The sequence below is a fragment of the Apodemus sylvaticus genome, chromosome 7 (genome assembly GCF_947179515.1).
Source record: "Apodemus sylvaticus chromosome 7, mApoSyl1.1, whole genome shotgun sequence".
Classification (NCBI taxonomy): Eukaryota; Metazoa; Chordata; class Mammalia; order Rodentia; family Muridae; genus Apodemus; species Apodemus sylvaticus.
The window spans coordinates 122331138-122349128 of record NC_067478.1 but is presented as its reverse complement, the minus strand read 5'-3'; the positions used below and the strand labels follow the sequence as shown (position 1 = coordinate 122349128).

The window sequence follows — 17991 nt, the reverse complement described above, 5'->3', positions numbered from 1 at the left end:
TAATGTATGAAGGGAATTTCTAATATTTTAAGATTAAAAGACCCTCATTAGCCAGGCAGTGATGGCGCACACCTCTAGTCCCAGCACTTGGAAGGCAGATGCAGGATGATCTCTGAGTTCAAGGCCAGCCTGATCTGCAGAGTGAGTTCCAGGACAGCCAGGGATACTACAGTTCTTAGATTAATATAAAGTTGAAAGTTTGAATTAAGCTTCTGAAGGATTGTTTTACATCATTTATTCTGTGATTTGTTACAATTAGTCAAGCAAATTAATTTTATAAAATGTGTAATCTGTTTTTATTAGAACATAGTATCAAGTAAACTGTGGCTATTTTGTCTTTTCAGCCAAAGATGTGACTTACATATGTCCGTTCACTGGTGCTGTCCGAGGAACGCTGACCGTCACAAATTACAGATTATATTTCAAGAGCATGGAGCGGGTGAGGCTTCTTGGGATTTGCTTCTGTCTGTATTTGTGTGTGTGTTTGGGATGTTTGCTTATTTATTATTGAGAAATAAAGTCTTAACTGTAGCCATAGCTGTCCTAGAACTTGCTATGGGACCAAGAGAGACTCAAACTCAGAAGTGTTCCTGCCTCAGCTTCCAGGTGCTTGGTCTAAGGGTGTGCTCCACCACTCCCAGGTCGCTTCCGGATAACATTTGGTGCAGGAATTTCTGGTTAACCAGTGTTGGAGATTAAACCCATGGTCCTGCTCATGTTATTGAAGCATTTTGCAGTTTTTTTAATAAGTTGCCTGTTTTCTTTTCATCTTGCAGGACCCTCCATTTGTTCTAGATGCTTCTCTTGGAGTGATAAGTAGAGTAGAAAAAATTGGTGGTGCATCTAGCCGCGGTGAAAACTCTTATGGTTTGGAAACTGTGTGCAAGGTAAACTTTACAATATTGGTGTGCTTGTATTTGCTCTAGAAAGCTGTTAAATAGAACCTATACTTGGAAACTGGAACAAGTGGATTACATAGTAGAAATGTATTCTCATAGTAGTGAATGTTATTTGTCAGGTCACGTGGCATTTAAACCCAGGACCTAGTCAACCTCTTTGCACATTTCTTTGTTTTTTCTAAGACAAAGTCTCTGCCTGGACCTTGCTCTGTAGACCAGGCTGGCCTAAAACTCATAGATCTGCCTGCCTCTGCCTTCCAGGGTGTGTGCTGCCACCTCGTGGCTTGTGCACATCTCAGTTCTAGACCACATGACTTCTGTCTCATTCTCTCAGTGCCCTAAATAAAAGAAACATTATGTGTATCATCCAGAACTTTTGCAGATGTTAATCTTAAAAGCATGTTGTTAGAATGATTTACTTAGTTTCTTGATGTCGAGAAGGTTCTGAGTATAATGGCTGTCATCTGTGTATGTAGTGTACCTTGTTTCTTGGTACTGCTTTTTAGCAAGACATGGTACATAAAGTTTCAGGCAGGCTGACTTTTGAAATCGTAGATATGTTTTTCTGTCAACCTGTACCATTATAGTTGGGTCTTAGCTGGAGTGAAGTTAACAAAAGAGGTTATCGGAGTGTCTTTACTAGTCACAAGGATGTTTACAGGAGGACATAGTGTACATATGTATGTTTTCACAGAATGCTACAGTTGATACTCATTTGGCTCAGATTTGCAATAAGCTATTTTATTTGTATTGAAAGTACACTGTGTATTGTCTCTCTGTGTGGTTTTTTGAAATTATCAGGAGTGTTCTATGCCCTAAAACAGAAGAACACATTTATATATTTCTGATGTCAGAATTATTAAATAGCAGTACGTTCACGTTTAGTGGTTTCATTGACAGCAGTATGTCTGTCATACAGCCCCACCACCCTTGTAGCCTGGCTGAAGGTTCTTTTTCTAATCTTAATTGCTAATATGAACTCTCAGGTCACATAGTAAATATTTCTATATATTGCTTGGCATATAGATGGATTGCAGAATGGATACCAGTTGTGGAGGCTGCAGTGGGTTTCAGGAGTTTCAGAATCCTGTGGAGAGTGTGTCTTATAAGTTGTAAATCAGACCAGTGCTGGAGGGAGCAAGCTGCCACTGGGTGTGAGGCCAGCCAGCACAGGAAGGGAGACTGAAGCAGGGGGATGACAGGTTAGATTCAGATGGGAGAACACATAGGCAGTCAAGAACTTGAGTAGGCTAGCCCAACCAGAGCTTCAAGAGCAGTCAGGGAGTTCTTAGTTTTTGACACACTAGGTTTCAGATGATATAGGAGCTATGGGGTCCAGGCGAGGAAGCTGTATTTTCCATAGTCTAGTGTGTCAGTTAAGTTCTTGGTCTTGGTTTCCCTGGTAGGGTTTCAATCCACCATGTGCCCTTGCAGTCTCAGCTCAACACAGTGGACTATAGAGCAGCCCCTTTCTCCTCTCAGGAATAAGCCATTGATCAGTGTCTGCTGGCTGGATGGGTGGGTGGTGTGTGACACATAGTATCATTTCTGGGTGCTCTCAAGGAATCAGTTGTCTTTCTTCTCTGGAATGAAGTCTAAAATGGCTTGTAAAATGGAGTGTCAGTATTGCAAAGAAAGTTTCTTATTTATTATAAATATATTATTTCATATTGTACAGAACTGAGTAACAGCTAGTAGGCATGTCACTGAAGTGCAGGAAGAAGAAAAGGCAGTTTAATCCTGTCCAGCAGAAGAGACATGAAGTGAGCCCTAGGAAGCAAGAATAATAAGAGAATGATCTGTGCATGATGGATGTGTGTAACAGCTGATAGTGGGTTTTATTTTTAAAAATTAGGTTCTGGGAATTGAACTCTGGTCCTATGCTTGTGAGGCAAGCATTTTACCTACTGAGCCATCTCTCCTGCCCAGAACAGAACAAATGTTGAGAGTGGGCGTGTCAGTACTTACATCATTTTCTTCCCCAGTGCTGAGCCGAGCACTGGAAGGTTCTCTGTCATGTGGTAGAGTTCTGGCTTTCTTCTGCTCCCACTTACCTACCCATCGCTATTTTTTTTTTTTTTTTTTTTTTTTTTTTGCCTGTAGGAGCTGTTTTTGTATTGTAAATGCAGATCTTCCCTTTACCCAACATTTCCAAGTAATCTCATTTATTCATTACAAAGGAACCAAGTGATTTAATTAGATGCTATATCTTTTCTAGGACATCAGGAATTTACGATTTGCTCATAAACCAGAGGGCCGGACAAGGAGGTCCATATTTGAGAACCTAATGAAGTATGCGTTTCCTGTGTCGAACAGCTTGGTAAATGCTCCTCTCATCTGTACTGTAATTATCAGGGTAGAAGGACAAATTCAGCTAAGTTGTCCAGATTCTCCTTTATGTTCCTGATTTGGCACTTAGCTAGAGGCTATCTTGTGCCCAAGGTCCATTTCAGTAATGGCATTCTGTAAGTGCATGTTGATTTCTTGGGAGGAGGAACAAACTAGAGATTGAACCTAGGGCTTCCTACATGCTAGGCAAGTGCTGTACCATAGAGTGTCTTTGTGTCTTTATTTGAGATAGACTGGCTTCTCCTGCCACAGCTCCATGAGGTCTGGATTATAGCCTGTGTCATCATCTTAGCTTATATAATATTTTTATTAGGATGTTTCTATAATAAACCCTTTATCTAGTTGTTTGAAATCTCCCTGGGTGCGGCTGGCATAAGACTAAGCGTTTGGGACAGTTACCAATGTAGCAGTGTGGTAGCTGTACTAGGTTCTCCCAGCTGCATGATGGGATTTCACCTCCATGGCAGCCATATTCATTCCCATGGGAGAGCCAGAATGATATGACAGGGAAGTGACCCAGTCCTGCTATCAACACTGGATTTCTCACTTGAGTTGCAATTATTATTTTAAACACCATAGTTTTTTTTCTAGTTACATGTTTAAAAAGCTTAAATACCAATGTACAGAAAGCTTGTTCAGTATATTAGAGCATACAGTATGGATTTTAGAGCCGTTCACTGCTGCTGTCTAGTGTTGGACCAGTTATTTCTGTTGGAAAGCACCTTCTCAGAGATGTCAGTTATTGCTTAGAAGGAAACCTACTAAAGGTGCCAAAATACCTTTAAAGGAAGTAAGGTAGCATTTGATAAATTTTATAAGTGGGTCTTTCTGTTTTGGGTTAGCATTTGGTAAATTTTATAAGTGGATCTTTCTGTTTTTCTGTACTTTTAAAAGCGTATAAAGATATTAATGTTGTAAACCAAATAGTAATTTCAGTCATAAAAAAACTAAAAGTTTTTAAAAACTATTTAAAAAACATAAAACTATACAAAATATTCTTGCAAATAAGTAAATCAAAACCGAGGTACTTTAGGAACATATTCTGATTCATTACCTTCTTAAGTGTCTTTTTAAACTGCTGTTCATTTTGTAGCCTCTTTTTGCTTTTGAGTATAAAGAAGTATTCCCCGAAAATGGATGGAAACTGTATGACCCCCTTCTAGAGTACAGAAGGCAGGTACGTGCTTTTCTGTTCTAGCACTTGTATTCTGTGTTATTTTCATGACAGTCGATCACAGTGTGGAGTTCTTTCAGTGTCTCTTCCTTTTGTTTTAACTGGAAGCTAATCTGGTTTGCTGGGTTTCTTTTCATTTCCTTTGAGTTGCTCTTTAGAATACAATAGTGATCCTCAATGAGTCTTTATACAGTTTATAAGTATCAGTTTGTCTAAAAAATGTTTGCTCAGTATAAAATTGAAAATGGGATCAGTATGGGTAAACTTTTATGTTCTTATATAATATCAGTCTTTTATTTTATTTTAGGTTATCTTACAATTTATGAAATAAAAAAGTAACTGTACTGCTTCTAATTTATCTCTGCAAATTTTTTGAGTTCCATTCTTCACAGAGGATAGAGAGATACATTCCCTTATGCTAAGGGCAACATTTCACTTACCTTAGTACCCATACATTTTAACTTGGTGTTTGTGTGCATGCTTGTAGGGCTTGAGTTCATGGTTTCACATGTGCTGGGCAAACACTCTACTACTCAGTTAGAGCTCCCTTTTACGTATAGATCAAAGTTTAATTACCTGATAGCTTCTCAGATATTTTCCACTCAACTTTGATGAGTATTTATTAGTGGCACATGTGGTTTTCTTTGTTGAGGCTCTTCCTTCTCTTTGTGAAGGAATCATGTTATTTCTTTGGTATTGTTACTGCTTGTGCTCTAGTAGGGAAGGTACTGACTGGTTTCCTCACTGATGATGGCATCAGGATTAGCAATGCCTGCTGTCATAGACTGTGTTGTTGAATGAGTGAATGAAGGGACGCTAACAAGAATTTGCGTAGTGTATGCTCTCTATGTTACTAACATTTTGCATACTTGTTTTATTTACTAAACCAAGGTACTAAATATCTGTATAGCATGGGTAAACTGAGGCATGGGAAGGTTAAGCAATCTGTCGGTGTTAACATAGTTATTATTGTGGAAGGTAGGATTCACAAAATGCAAGCAAAACTGTTTCACTAGCTAAGTTAGTAGTAGACTTGAGTAATGAAAGATAACCAGTTTATACAGTGAATAACATGAGTTAATATCAGATTACTGTAAAGAAGTTCACATACAGACAGAGTGACTGTACAACACCAGCCCCACAACGTTTTAAAGGTAGCGAGGAGTAGCTGACCTTAGGCTTGTAAGATGGTGTGTGGCACGCAATCCTGGAGAGCAGAGTTGAACTCCCCACATGCACACTGAGATGGAAGCAGAAAACCAGCTGCACATAGGCCGCCCTGGCTCTCGGCGGGCTGTGGCCCCTGCCTTTACTCTTCATGCCCACTCCCCACAACAATAACAATAGTAATAATAGTAGTAGTTTTAATAGTAATAGTCACAGTAGATCTCTTTTTATTATTATCTTTTAAAGCAAAAGTTTGGCTGGCAGGTTGTTTTTCAAAAGTGGGAGCTAGCGGATAGTGTGACCTGGTTGTGATTAAGTGTTCTCTTTGGTAACTCCCAGCAGTTCTGTCCTGCAGAAATGGACTGAAATAAAAACATTTCCTGACAGAGTGCTAGCAGCCAGAGAAAGTTTTAAAGGACGTATACCTAATACAGCAGCAAAATCAGTCTACTCACTACCTGAGACAGCTCTTAGGAGAGAGCTACTGCTATCTTTCTGTTCCCTGCCTCCCCCAGATATGCTTAGCACAGGCTCACATGCTGTTAGTATCTAATGAGTTAATAGGCTTACTAATATTACATCTGGTACCAAGTAACTCCTGATCCGCATATTAAAATGTGTCTTCCTAAAACCGTGGCCACCTCTGTTGGAGCAGCTTTAGGACATGGGTGGCAGAGGTAGGTGACACTGGCTGAGGCGGCTGCTGTCTAGTGTAGGTTATGTCTAACTCACAGGTTGTCTTGTGTTTGTGTCATTTGTAGGGAATTCCAAATGAAAGCTGGAGAATAACAAAGATAAATGAACGCTATGAACTCTGCGACACATATCCTGCCCTCTTGGTCGTGCCAGCAAACATTCCTGACGAGGAGCTAAAGAGAGTGGCATCCTTCAGGTCACGGGGCCGGATCCCAGTAAGTAGGCTGAGTGGGTAGGTACACCAGTGGGTCCAGGGTGATAAGCCACAGCACCCACTAATCTAATGAGGATATTAGATATCAAGTTAAACGGTGAAGTTAAACAGTTTTGCTGGCTCCTGACGTAGACATTTGCTCTGTGTATTGGTTACCATTCTATATCTTATATATTCTTTAGTTATGGTGATAAATGCTTTTTTTCCCACCAAGTCCAAGAATGTAGGAAACTTTACAATTAGGTCATTCCTATAATGCAAAGTTGGCTAGAAATAAGGGTTGCATGTTTTCCTGGTGCCCTGAAAGGCCCTGAGCCTGTCCTGCCAGGCATCTGTATAGAGACTGCTCTCTAGGAGGCTGAGAAGCAGGGACACAGTAGGTGTATGTCACCATGTCCTTTTATTAAGGTTTTATCATGGATTCACCCTGAAAGTCAGGCCACAGTCACTCGCTGCAGCCAGCCCATGGTCGGAGTGAGTGGGAAACGCAGCAAAGAGGATGAGAAGTACCTTCAGGCCATCATGGACTCCAACGCCCAGTCGCACAAAATATTTATATTCGATGCTCGGCCAAGTGTCAATGCTGTTGCCAATAAGGTGAGGTTTTCTTTTAATTAGTTGTCACTAGTATGGTGTTACTCAAGGCGGCTGAGTTTGTCTGTACAAGTAGCCCTGTAAAAGAGTGGTCAGACCTACAGAGGCAGTGACAGACCGTGCGCTCAGCTGAGGGTGGGAGCTCAAGCTCATTTTCAGCCTTTAGAAGGCTGTATTAAAGAAAAATTACTGCAGTTAGTAAGCAAATGACGAAATGCTTTACACACCCAAAACCTTTAGCATCATTAAATTTTGCTTATATTTCCAAACCTGTGTAGTTTTATATAAATATTGAGGGTAAAATGGAATACTTTGTAAAATCAACACATTTTATTATGTCAGTGAAAATTTACATCACCTTAATGTCTGATAGCGTCACACTTAACTGCACTTAGACGGTTTGTCTCCTGCTGTGAGTGGCCTTGAGTGACTGCCCTTAGCTCTTGAGAATGTTCCTCATTCTGCATTTGCATAGTATTTTGGGGGCCTTGTGAGTCCCAGGTGTATTCTGCAAATGGTCCTTTGCAAGGAGGCAAGGAGAATCACGACATCTACCATCATTATAAGCTGGAAGGCGTGGTCATTTTATCATGTCTTTCTTGTCAGTTAAACTGATGGACTGCATTGAGGTTAAAACTCCAAGTTCATCCTAAAAGATTTTGAAATGCAGAATTCTTTCATTCAGTGAGTATTTAATAATTTGAATGCCAAAATTTACAATTTTCATAAACAGACTCATAAACATTATGTATCATTTGAACTACATTTGTCCTACAAACATCAGGCAGACATCCCCCAGAGACATGCTAAACATGACTTTTCTTTCCACCGGTGAACACACCGTTCCTCCTCACCAGCAGTCTTCGTTCTTTACGGTCTCCTTCTTGATACTTTATAGAATGTGATGTATAAAGGAACCTTATAGCCAAGAAGTCAGATGAATTTTCCAAGTGCTTATTTTCCTTTCTAAAGTCTGTGCCTTGAATAAAAGCAGGAGTCAGACTTGGCTGTCTCTGAGGCACTAAGGACTAGAAGGCAGCCACTGTGGTAGGGTAAGTGTTGATGAGCTTGTGTTTGCCAGCACCCCCTACCCACCCAATTCTGGGAAACTCTTTAGCAGCACACACATGTGTACTCTGTTGCAGCAAATGTAGGAGCCTCACAGCCAGAAGAGTCACTGCTGTGACTGCCCCGGACCCCAGGGAGCCGTCTGTCCTGGAGCAGCCACTCCTCTTGCCCTGCATTCCTCACAGTCCTCGCTACAGTTCCCATTCCTATCCCAGAACACACGCTCCGTGTCTTAGGAGTCCTGTCTGTGGCTCCCTTGCCCCTTCAGCTTTTCCTTCTGTGTTACCTGACTACATCAGAGTGTGGATTGTTTTCATTTTGTCCCCAAATCTGAGATGAACCCGAAGTTTATTCAGATGTAGGTTCCATTCGTTCTGTGGGCTACTGCTGACCCTTGGATCCAAGTTACTTTGATTAGCTTGGGTTATGGTAATCCTATACGTTGCACCGTCGCATCCCATGCACTGACGGCAGTCACCCATGGGCCGTCTTGCAGTCTTTCCTACACTGGCCTATACTTGGTATTGTAAGACTTAGTAGAGTAGCTAATCACTGAGTTCAGTTTAAATGATTTTCATGCTTTTTGGTTTATCATCTAGTTGCCTTAAAAAAATAATGGAAAATGTGAATACTTAGTGTATTCACATGGCTGTGGGTTCTATAGTATTTCCATCCTGTTTCTGTAGTGGGTCTATAAAGTAGCTACTGCCATGATGTGGGTTTTGTAGTATTTCTTCCTGTTTCTGTGATGGGCTTGAATAGAAGCTACTACATCTTCTGAAATTTGTTGCAACAAAATTTCTTTGCAAGTTTCTCTATGGTTTCTCTATCCTGAGTTTTAGGGTTACTTTGTTAGTGACTTTTTATGTCCTGTGCTGGAAGGCCTGCTTCCTCTAGTCTGGCTTCACATTGTGAACCTCCTCCAGCAATCTTCTAAATAGTGCGAGCAGCTGGGGAGCAAGTAGACAACATACAGCCCGTGGGTGACGTGCCATGGTAAGCTATCACGTCCACAAGTTGTCGTTAACAAGTACTATTGACATTTGACATTAAGTTTTGTGACAGTCTTGAAATATAAATTATTCTGTAGTCTAGAAATCGGACCAATTTTTATAATTAGTTTGGAGTTGAACTCAGAGGTGTCAGTCATGATCACATCAGTGTGGCTGCTCTGGTATCCTTACTTGCTTTTGTTAAGGCTCCACAAATTGTGATTTTGTATCAGTTAGGAAAGATAGGGTTTTTTTTTTTTTAAACATAAAATATAATATTAAACTTGGGAAAGTTAGGTTCTCTTTCCCTGCTATAGCTTGTTTTGAAGAGCATATATTTCCTTTTTTTATAGATTTGAGGATAGTAATGTCAGTAGGATTCTGTTTTATACCTTTTTAAATTTAAAATGAGTTAGCTGCTTATAGTGTAAGCAAACTATGATTGCTGCTCATCTTGTCAACTTGATTGAAAAGAATGCTGGTGAATCCATGAGGACATTTTGAGATATAAAAGCTCTGACTTGACCAGTGGGTTAATGGATTTTGAGTCAAACTGTCGATTTTGGAAAGTTGAGTACAGAAGACAGAGCTTGGCCGGGGTCAGGCTGCCTGGGACACCCCTTCCCTTTGAGGGGGGGCCTCTGCCATCCTCCTCTCCTTCTCCTGACTGCCCTGCTCCTTTCCAAGATGAACACCACACTCCAGCAATGGGGTGCCTGCCAGGGAAACTGAGACTGGAAGTGAAGTAAATCCTCCTCAGATGTATCCTTCAAGTATTTTGTTACAGCCACAGAACACTAACTTGGACATCATTATGGCTACAATAAGTTTTGTTTTTTAAATATATGTGAAAAGATGTGAAAAGCAGCAGCATGGGTATACCAGTATGGGATTATTTTATATGAAATTTATAATTGATTATTTCAGTAAATTTGAAGGAAATTTTTTGTTAAGTTACAGATAGGATTGATATGCACAGGGGACGCTTTCTTTAAAGTGCTGCTATACTTTGGGACGGCACATGACCAGTGAGCTAGCCGCATAGGCTGAGCACAGGCTGTTTCAGAAATAGTGTGAGGCCCGTGTGTTTGCTCCAGGTGGCCGAGCTTCCCATGCTTCCCTCCACAGGGTTTCCCGATGGACAGCAGGGGTCTTATTTTGTACACTTTAGGTATTTTATGCAATTTGTAATGGATACAGTAAGGATGGCCATGCACTCATGATTTTTTCCCTTTTGCAGGCAAAGGGGGGAGGTTATGAAAGTGAAGATGCCTATCAAAATGCAGAACTTGTTTTTCTGGATATTCATAATATCCATGTTATGAGAGAATCATTACGGAAGCTCAAGGAGATTGTGTACCCCAACATTGAAGAAACTCACTGGTTGTCTAACTTAGAATCCACACACTGGCTGGAACACATTAAGGTATGTATTTGCTAGTCTCTCTAAGCCTCCGTCCCTGTGTCTACCTTGGCTCTTGCACTTCCTTACCTGCTGAGTAGTGGGCCAGTGACAGTGTGCACACCCAGGTCTGAGATAGCTGCATTGTAGGCTGCACGTGCGCACTGCTGCTTGACTTCTGCTTTCCCATCCATCTGCATTCTGTCCATCCTCCAGAGGGTGTCTTTAATCTCTGACAGGCTTCCCCGTCGTACACAAGCCAGTCTCCTATGTCCTCAACCCCAACCCCATTCAATATGCTCTTCGTTTGTTTGCTTGTCTTTGAGACAAGTTTCAGGCAGTCCTCAACCTCAGACTTTTGGGATTATAGGCATGAGAGTTGGCACCTGCCTCCTTTTTATTGGTTGATTGATGCTTCTTTCCATGTGACTGACATGGTTCTTGATCTATACAGGTCATATATATCTGATAAAGTTGCATTAGTTCATTTTAAGAAGTGTTTAACTTTTTTAAAATCTTGTTTCCAGCTCATTCTTGCAGGGGCTCTTAGGATTGCCGACAAGGTGGAGTGTGGGAAGACGTCTGTGGTGGTGCACTGCAGTGATGGCTGGGACCGCACAGCTCAGCTTACGTCCCTGGCCATGCTCATGCTGGATGGGTACTATCGGACCATACGAGGGTTTGAAGTCCTCGTGGAGAAAGAGTGGCTGAGCTTTGGACATAGATTCCAGCTGGTGAGTAAAGAACTCTTGAGTCCTGGGCGTGCTCGTCATACACTCCCGTGGGCGTGGGCGTGGGTGTGTGTGTGCCACCCGGAGCATGGCAGTTGTTTTCCCCAGTTACTTTCTACCTTACTCTTATTTACAGACAGTCCCTCATTGACCCTAGAGGTCACAGATTTGGGGTAGGCTGGCTAGCCAGCAAAAACAAGAGATCTGCCATGTCAGGCTCTCCATGCTGGGATTACAGGCATGCATATTATACCTAACTTTACTTAGGTGTTCGGACCAAACTCAGACCTTATGTTTTTATGGTAAACACTGGTCTCACTGAGCAGTCCGAACCCAGAGCAGAGCGAACGTTAGGGCCGGCCTTGTCCCTTCCTTGGTCACTGCCTAGAAATCAGCTCTCACTAATGGCACTGTCCCGCTAATGAAGCTAGCTTTCCCTTTGGACTTTATGAAAAATGACAGTGACTCGGATACTAATTCAGCTATATAAAGTAATATTACCAATATAGATCAGGGTCCGAAGTCATTTGGAACTAAAATAATCATGTAAAAAAATCTGGGTCTCAACAGTTAAGAACACTTGCTTTTGTCAGTATTTCCGTTTGTTTCCCAGCACGCAGGTGCGGCACCTGAAAGTGGTTAGCTCTTGAGTGTGAACTGTCATGCAAATTAGGTGCTGGAGGTGTCGTTCCCAGTAGCTTACATCTTCCCATTTTCCTCTGTACAGTGATGTACTTACCAGAAAACTCTTTAAAACAATTCTTCCTTAATGAGGAATTTAAAGGAAAATTTTCCTTTCCTATGTAGGTAGACAGTATTTTTAGTAGCCTTTTTGGAGAATTAAAGATGCTTCGAAATCTGTCAAAAGTTAGCAGATGATAATAGTTTCTTAGAGGTTGTGGAATCCAGAAAAAATAAAAATCTTTTTTTTTGTTTGTTGTTCCACAAAAATACTAGCTTACAGTTAAACAGAGCCTCCTGCTCTGTTGTTTGGTTCTACTGTATCAGAGGCATAGGCAGGCATGTGGTTTTATCAGAGAAGTAGATAAGGCAACTGTTTACTAAAACTCTAACCTTCAAATGAGGAGCAACAAATACTGTCCATAGTTTTTCACTTTAAGGAAAACTGTACATTTTTGAAAAACATCAAATCTTCAAGTCTTATGATCCATACTTAATATTAAAATGTTATTGTTTCTTCCTGATGCACAGGATAATGGCAAATGAACCGTGTGCCTTCTCCATTTTGTCATAGTAGTTAAAATGGTCACTCAGTAAGACTAATTTCTCCTGCTTTGCTAATGAGGCTTGTGTAAGGAAGCTAACCACTCTTGCTTCAGCAGTGAGCATCTAGCGGGACAGACGACCCGCTGCCCGATGCCCACGGCCTGCGTGACAGCAGCAGCAGTATGAGTGCCAGTGCTGCTCCCTGGCAGTGGGAACGGAAGGGGCACCTTAAGATTATGATGGGATCTGGCCCACAAGTTGGACACCCCAACTCTGAATGATTCCCTGCTTTGGGATTTTCAGTTGCATGGGTGGAAACCTATTTGTATGAAGAGTAGATCCAAGTAGCTCTGAAAGTTGTTGAGATTTGTGCTATCTAGTTATATAGAAAGGGTACCTCCCCAGGTGACGGTCCATAAGAAATGTCTTACCACAGGGAAGTTAATCTTTAAGTCAAAAATCTGAGCTCTTAAAGATTTTCTCTCCTTTATTTTAGTGCCTGGGTTTCATTTATTAAAGTAGTCATCTTGAAGTTTGCATTGTGAAAATGTTAATAAATTTCTGCTTAGTAGAGTTGCTTGCTACTTTTCAACATTTTCAAAAGATGTTTTGAAGAAAATAAAAATACTGACCAAATTATTTTTTCAGAAAATAGAAAATCTACTAAGTGAGTTATCCTCCATGTAACATTTCATTGTCTTTGCCTCAGAGAGTTGGCCATGGAGATAAGAACCACGCTGATGCAGACAGGTCACCTGTCTTCCTTCAATTTATTGACTGTGTCTGGCAAATGACAAGACAGGTAAGATGTATCATCTGCTCGCACCCTTGCCCACACATCTCTAAGCTTAGAGTGGTCCTGATTGGCTTATGATTCTTGGACATAATAACTGTTGTTATTGTTGGGTATTAAAACTTGTTCTTTAGGGTAATATTAACAAATATTAATTAATAAACACTTGGATTCTAGTAGCATCTTGGCCTGGGGCACTGATAAAAATGAAAAAGATTCTTTGAATAGTCCTTTGTTCACTGAGAGTTCTGTATTTCTTTGCTAAAGAAGATGAAAAAACAAACTGCATCAAATTCCAGCCAAAAATAAATACTATTTTGAGCCATTTTATCTGTTTTAAAGGAGGAAGTGTTGGGGCAGAACGTGTAGAGCAGGGATAGCTTAGCCCTGTCAGTCATGGAACTGTTAGAAAACCCTGTAACAGCCTTTTAGGCAGCAGGGTTGTTTGAAATAGTTGTATAAATGATTCAGTCTAGAAAGGTTCATGATAGGACACAGAGTTGCAGGGTTTTGAAAATGGTTTAGCAGGAGTAGAGTTAAGCTTTCAGGCAGTTTTTGTCACTGGTGATATTCCAGTAAAACAGTAAGATATGGATGGCCCAGCTGTCTGGATTGGTAGAATCTAACCCCTAAGTCACCAGGTATTACCTGGGAGTTGCGACTGATTAGGGTGCTATTTGGATAGGATGGGGACATGATTTTTAGAAATGTGATACAATTCTAAAGCAAGAAAGGGGCAAAGAATATTGAAAGGAACTCATCAGTATGTTAGTTACGTATCTAAAGGATTAGGAGTAAACTACATGTCTCCATAGATTTTAGTTAGGTTGACAGAGACTTTTTCTAAAATACCAAGGCAGTATTTTCCAGGTCATTGAAGAATGTTTTACAAGCTCATAATTCATAGATTTATTTACAAATAACTTTTTGAATGGTTTTGCAATATTAATAGGATTTATTATCTTCTGGGCAGTTTTTAATTCCTTTGATAGCCCTCCAAAAATGACATATAAAATTAAGATATCCACTGAGGGTGAATTCTATGTTGGACTAATGCTACCAGTTGTAAATGATAAGAACCTGTTCTTCCACAAGACAAGTAGGTTGATTTACAAGTTATCTGCACAGTTGTATAGCTGAATAGCTGCGTATATACTGATGACATTTGCTGGGCACATTCGGTAGTTTTAATTCTTAGAAATAAGACATGTTGAAAACTAAAAGAAAAGAATACCAGACTCACCAGAACTGTTCCATGTCAGAAGTCAGTGGTTGGCAATTTTAAGGTCAAGGCCGAGCAAACACAAACCATTCAATACTTGCTACATGAGACTCTACCTTGGAAAGGAAAACAGATAATGCCATGATGGCTTAGGTGGGTTTAAATCTGTCTAAATACTATTGTAAAAGATGTACTCGTGACAGGGAAATGCATGAAAAATGTCTGTGGTGCTCACTTTGCAGTTCCCCACCGCTTTTGAATTCAATGAGTATTTTCTCATTACCATCCTGGACCACTTGTATAGCTGTTTATTTGGGACATTCCTCTGTAACAGCGAACAGCAGAGAGGGAAAGAGGTAAAGTATGATCTCTGGCTCTCTTGGCATTTATTTGGTTATATAGTATCTCAGAAGATGTATTAGGATGACTTTAACCCATAAATTGGCGCTAAGGGATCACACTTAAAATCCCAGAGATTCCTGAGGCTAAGGTTGAAGGATCACAAATCTGAAGCCAGCCCTTTAAACATATATCCTTTCAAAATAAATTTGAAGATGCAGAGAGAGGATGCTGGAGAAATACAGGGTCAGTGCTATAGTGCTCTCTTCAAAGTGCTGGGTTCGATCCTGCTACAGCAAAACAAAAGAGCCACTCTCTGTAGAGGATCACATACATCAGCTTTCATTCTGAAAGCATTATCAGAAAGTAGGTTATTCTGGGAGGGTACTTACTCACACTGAAAAGCCCTGCTACCACGTCCGGCTATTAGACTCACTAACACATAAGTTCATTTCTGTTTCTGTAAGACAGGAAGATAGTGTTTAGTGTTGTGAAAATCAAGTTCTTCCTAGACTATATCTTGCAGGTGTTATACTTTATTTTGAAAATATTTCCAAGGATGGTAGGCTTTCAGTATATTGTGGGTTATTAGGAACAAATACCATACCAGCAGCATTCTAATTACTGCCAGTCTTTTGAGGAACTACCCTTAGGTCTTAAATCATAAAATTTAAATACAAAATTCTCTTTTAAAGTGATAATCTAATGGTATAACCACAGAATTATGGGCCATCACCATTTAATTTAGAGCATTTTTCATCACTCTGAAATCACCCCACACCTGCTAGTCCATGTTCTCCCAGGTTTGGGCAGATAACTGACTGGGTTTCTCTGTGGAAGGCCACTTATGAACCCTTCATTAAAGGGGGGGGTCTCTCACCACGTGACCTTTGTCTGGCTCCTTTCATTACTGTCTTACTACACACTTCCTTTTCATGTTCAAATCTTCCATTGTGTATATCCCATCAGGTGGTGGTTCTTTGTTTTGGCTGTTATAAATAGTATTGATTTCACTGTCTATGAACAAGTGTGTTATACATGTGTTTGGGGAAACCAAAGAGGTGCCTTGGAGCCAGTGTTTGGATCTACCCATGCGGATGAACTCTGATCCTATCTCCAGCATCCTCTATTTTTAATTTTAATGATCACACAACCCTACACAAATTTTACCTGAGGTTTAAGCAGCTGATGTGGTAGGGGATCTTTACCAATTTTTCCCTCTTCTAGAATCTTCCTAAGAAGACAGTGTCACTGTGGTCCTATATAAATAGCCAGCTGGATGACTTCACTAATCCTCTTTATGGAAGCTACTCCAATCATGTCCTTTACCCAGTAGCCAGCATGCGCCACCTAGAGCTCTGGGTGGGTTATTATATAAGGTGGAACCCCCGGATGAAACCACAGGTACGCATCTACAATATGACCCCACTAGGTTGGTCACACTCAAAACTTCCCACTCTGTCCCTTAGAGTTACGAAACTTTCTCAACTGTACATGTTTCTGTGTGTCTTTAAGTATACAGAAGAAAATAACTTTATAAAAGCCTAAAAACTGCAGGTGCATAGTCCTGAAGAGTTTTAAGTAAATCATATTTATAAAGTAGCATCTTCCAGGAACATCTGAAGCCATTGAAAGAACAGAGGTGACAACAAAACATTAATTTAATTCCACTAAGGAACTAAAGGTGGGGCTGTCCAACTGCTTAAACAGCCAGTACCACAAAGCTCAAGGAATGGTTAAGTCCTCAAGTTTGCCTGGATTCCTGTTACAGTCATTTTGTTCTTTTGCTCTTGTAGGAACCTATCCACAGCAGATACAAAGAACTTCTTGCCAAAAGAGCAGAGCTTCAAAGAAAAGTAGAGGAACTTCAGAGAGAAATTTCCAACCGCTCAACCTCCTCTTCAGAGAGAGCCAGCTCTCCTGCACAGTGTGTGACTCCTGTCCAAACTGTTGTATGAAAGGACTAGGCCAGGGGCATCATTGCCAGGAACTTGACATTATAGCACCTTATGGGTAGAAAGCCTTCTGTGTTTTAAACCCATCTATGGGAGAATCCTCCTTCTTCAGATGCTGTATTTATTTCAAATCTCTCTTAGATGAGTTTAGAAACATAGCAGTGCAAGTGACAATGAAGATGATCTCATTTGTAATTAAAGTGTGACACTAATCTTAAGTCACCCAAAGAATACTCAAGTACTGCAGTCCTGTATTCACACTAGGAGCAAGTTTTTTCATTTAAAAATGTCTTAAAAATCTGAGCACCTGGTAAGAGCTCCAGGAGGAGGAGAAAAGCAAGGGCATCTGTGAGCATGCATACTGAGCCTTGATGGCGGTCTCAGGTCCAAATACTCCTTTCTCAATTTCCCAATTTTTTTGTGTTATTTAATATAGTAAAAAGCATTGTTTTGAGAGTATTATGGCATAGTAGGAGTTAAAAGTTGCTGCTCACATTGCAATTAGTTTATTTCCAACAACAGTTAGCAAATGCCTTATATATGTGCTTTGGGGGAGTTAAAGGGACAAAGTAGTAGCTGTCATCTAGGAACTCAAAGAATATTCCATAACCATCATCCTAATTTCCATTTACATATTGATCACAAACATCACAGAAGACATTTTAAAACCTTACCATTATTCCACTTTATCTCAATGCTATTTGGCAAATTTTAAGACAGTATTTTAAAAACTTAAAAGTCTGACTTTAAGAGCTACGTTTAAATCTCACATGAACACTTTACCAAAGACCACTCTGCATGTGCGTTAGTCTCAGTGCCAGCAAGTGCAGCCTTGCGTCTCTGCTCACCTGAGTTCGGTGCTGGTGTGGACAGTTGATCCCTGGTGTCTGTTTTACTCTGTACAAGAGCCATATGTAATGTACTGTAACAAATGAGCTTCTTACCACTTGGTCTTTTAATTAAATGACTTCAAACTCTGTCCTTGTCCACAGTTGTCTACAGTATCCTCCCCACCCAACCCCCAAAATGTTAACCTGGAATTGTCCAATTTGAGGCCACTTGTTGACACCTAAATTCAAACTTTAAAAACCATTGTTCTCTCATTGTTTGAACTGTAGTCCTGTCGTCAGTGTGGAATTGGCATATCACACTTATATGCACACAGATGT

At 40.5% G+C, this 17991-nt stretch overlaps 1 protein-coding gene across 5 annotated transcripts in view; it reads left to right on the top strand.

Moving 5' to 3' along the window:
• Positions 1–17925, top strand: part of Mtmr2 (myotubularin related protein 2) — a 55346-nt gene extending 37421 nt beyond the window's left edge. For all 5 annotated transcript variants that reach the window (XM_052189111.1, XM_052189116.1, XM_052189114.1 and 2 more), the window contains 12 exons: positions 345–439; positions 777–887; positions 3118–3219; positions 4342–4425; positions 6351–6500; positions 6908–7096; positions 10394–10579; positions 11083–11289; positions 13223–13315; positions 14771–14884; positions 16095–16271; positions 16664–17925. In XM_052189111.1, the coding sequence (XP_052045071.1) occupies positions 345–439; positions 777–887; positions 3118–3219; positions 4342–4425; positions 6351–6500; positions 6908–7096; positions 10394–10579; positions 11083–11289; positions 13223–13315; positions 14771–14884; positions 16095–16271; positions 16664–16825 (1670 nt within the window). In that variant the 3' untranslated portion in view covers positions 16826–17925. The remainder of the gene's footprint in view (positions 1–344; positions 440–776; positions 888–3117; positions 3220–4341; positions 4426–6350; positions 6501–6907; positions 7097–10393; positions 10580–11082; positions 11290–13222; positions 13316–14770; positions 14885–16094; positions 16272–16663) is intronic.
• Positions 17926–17991: the final 66 nt, after the last annotated feature.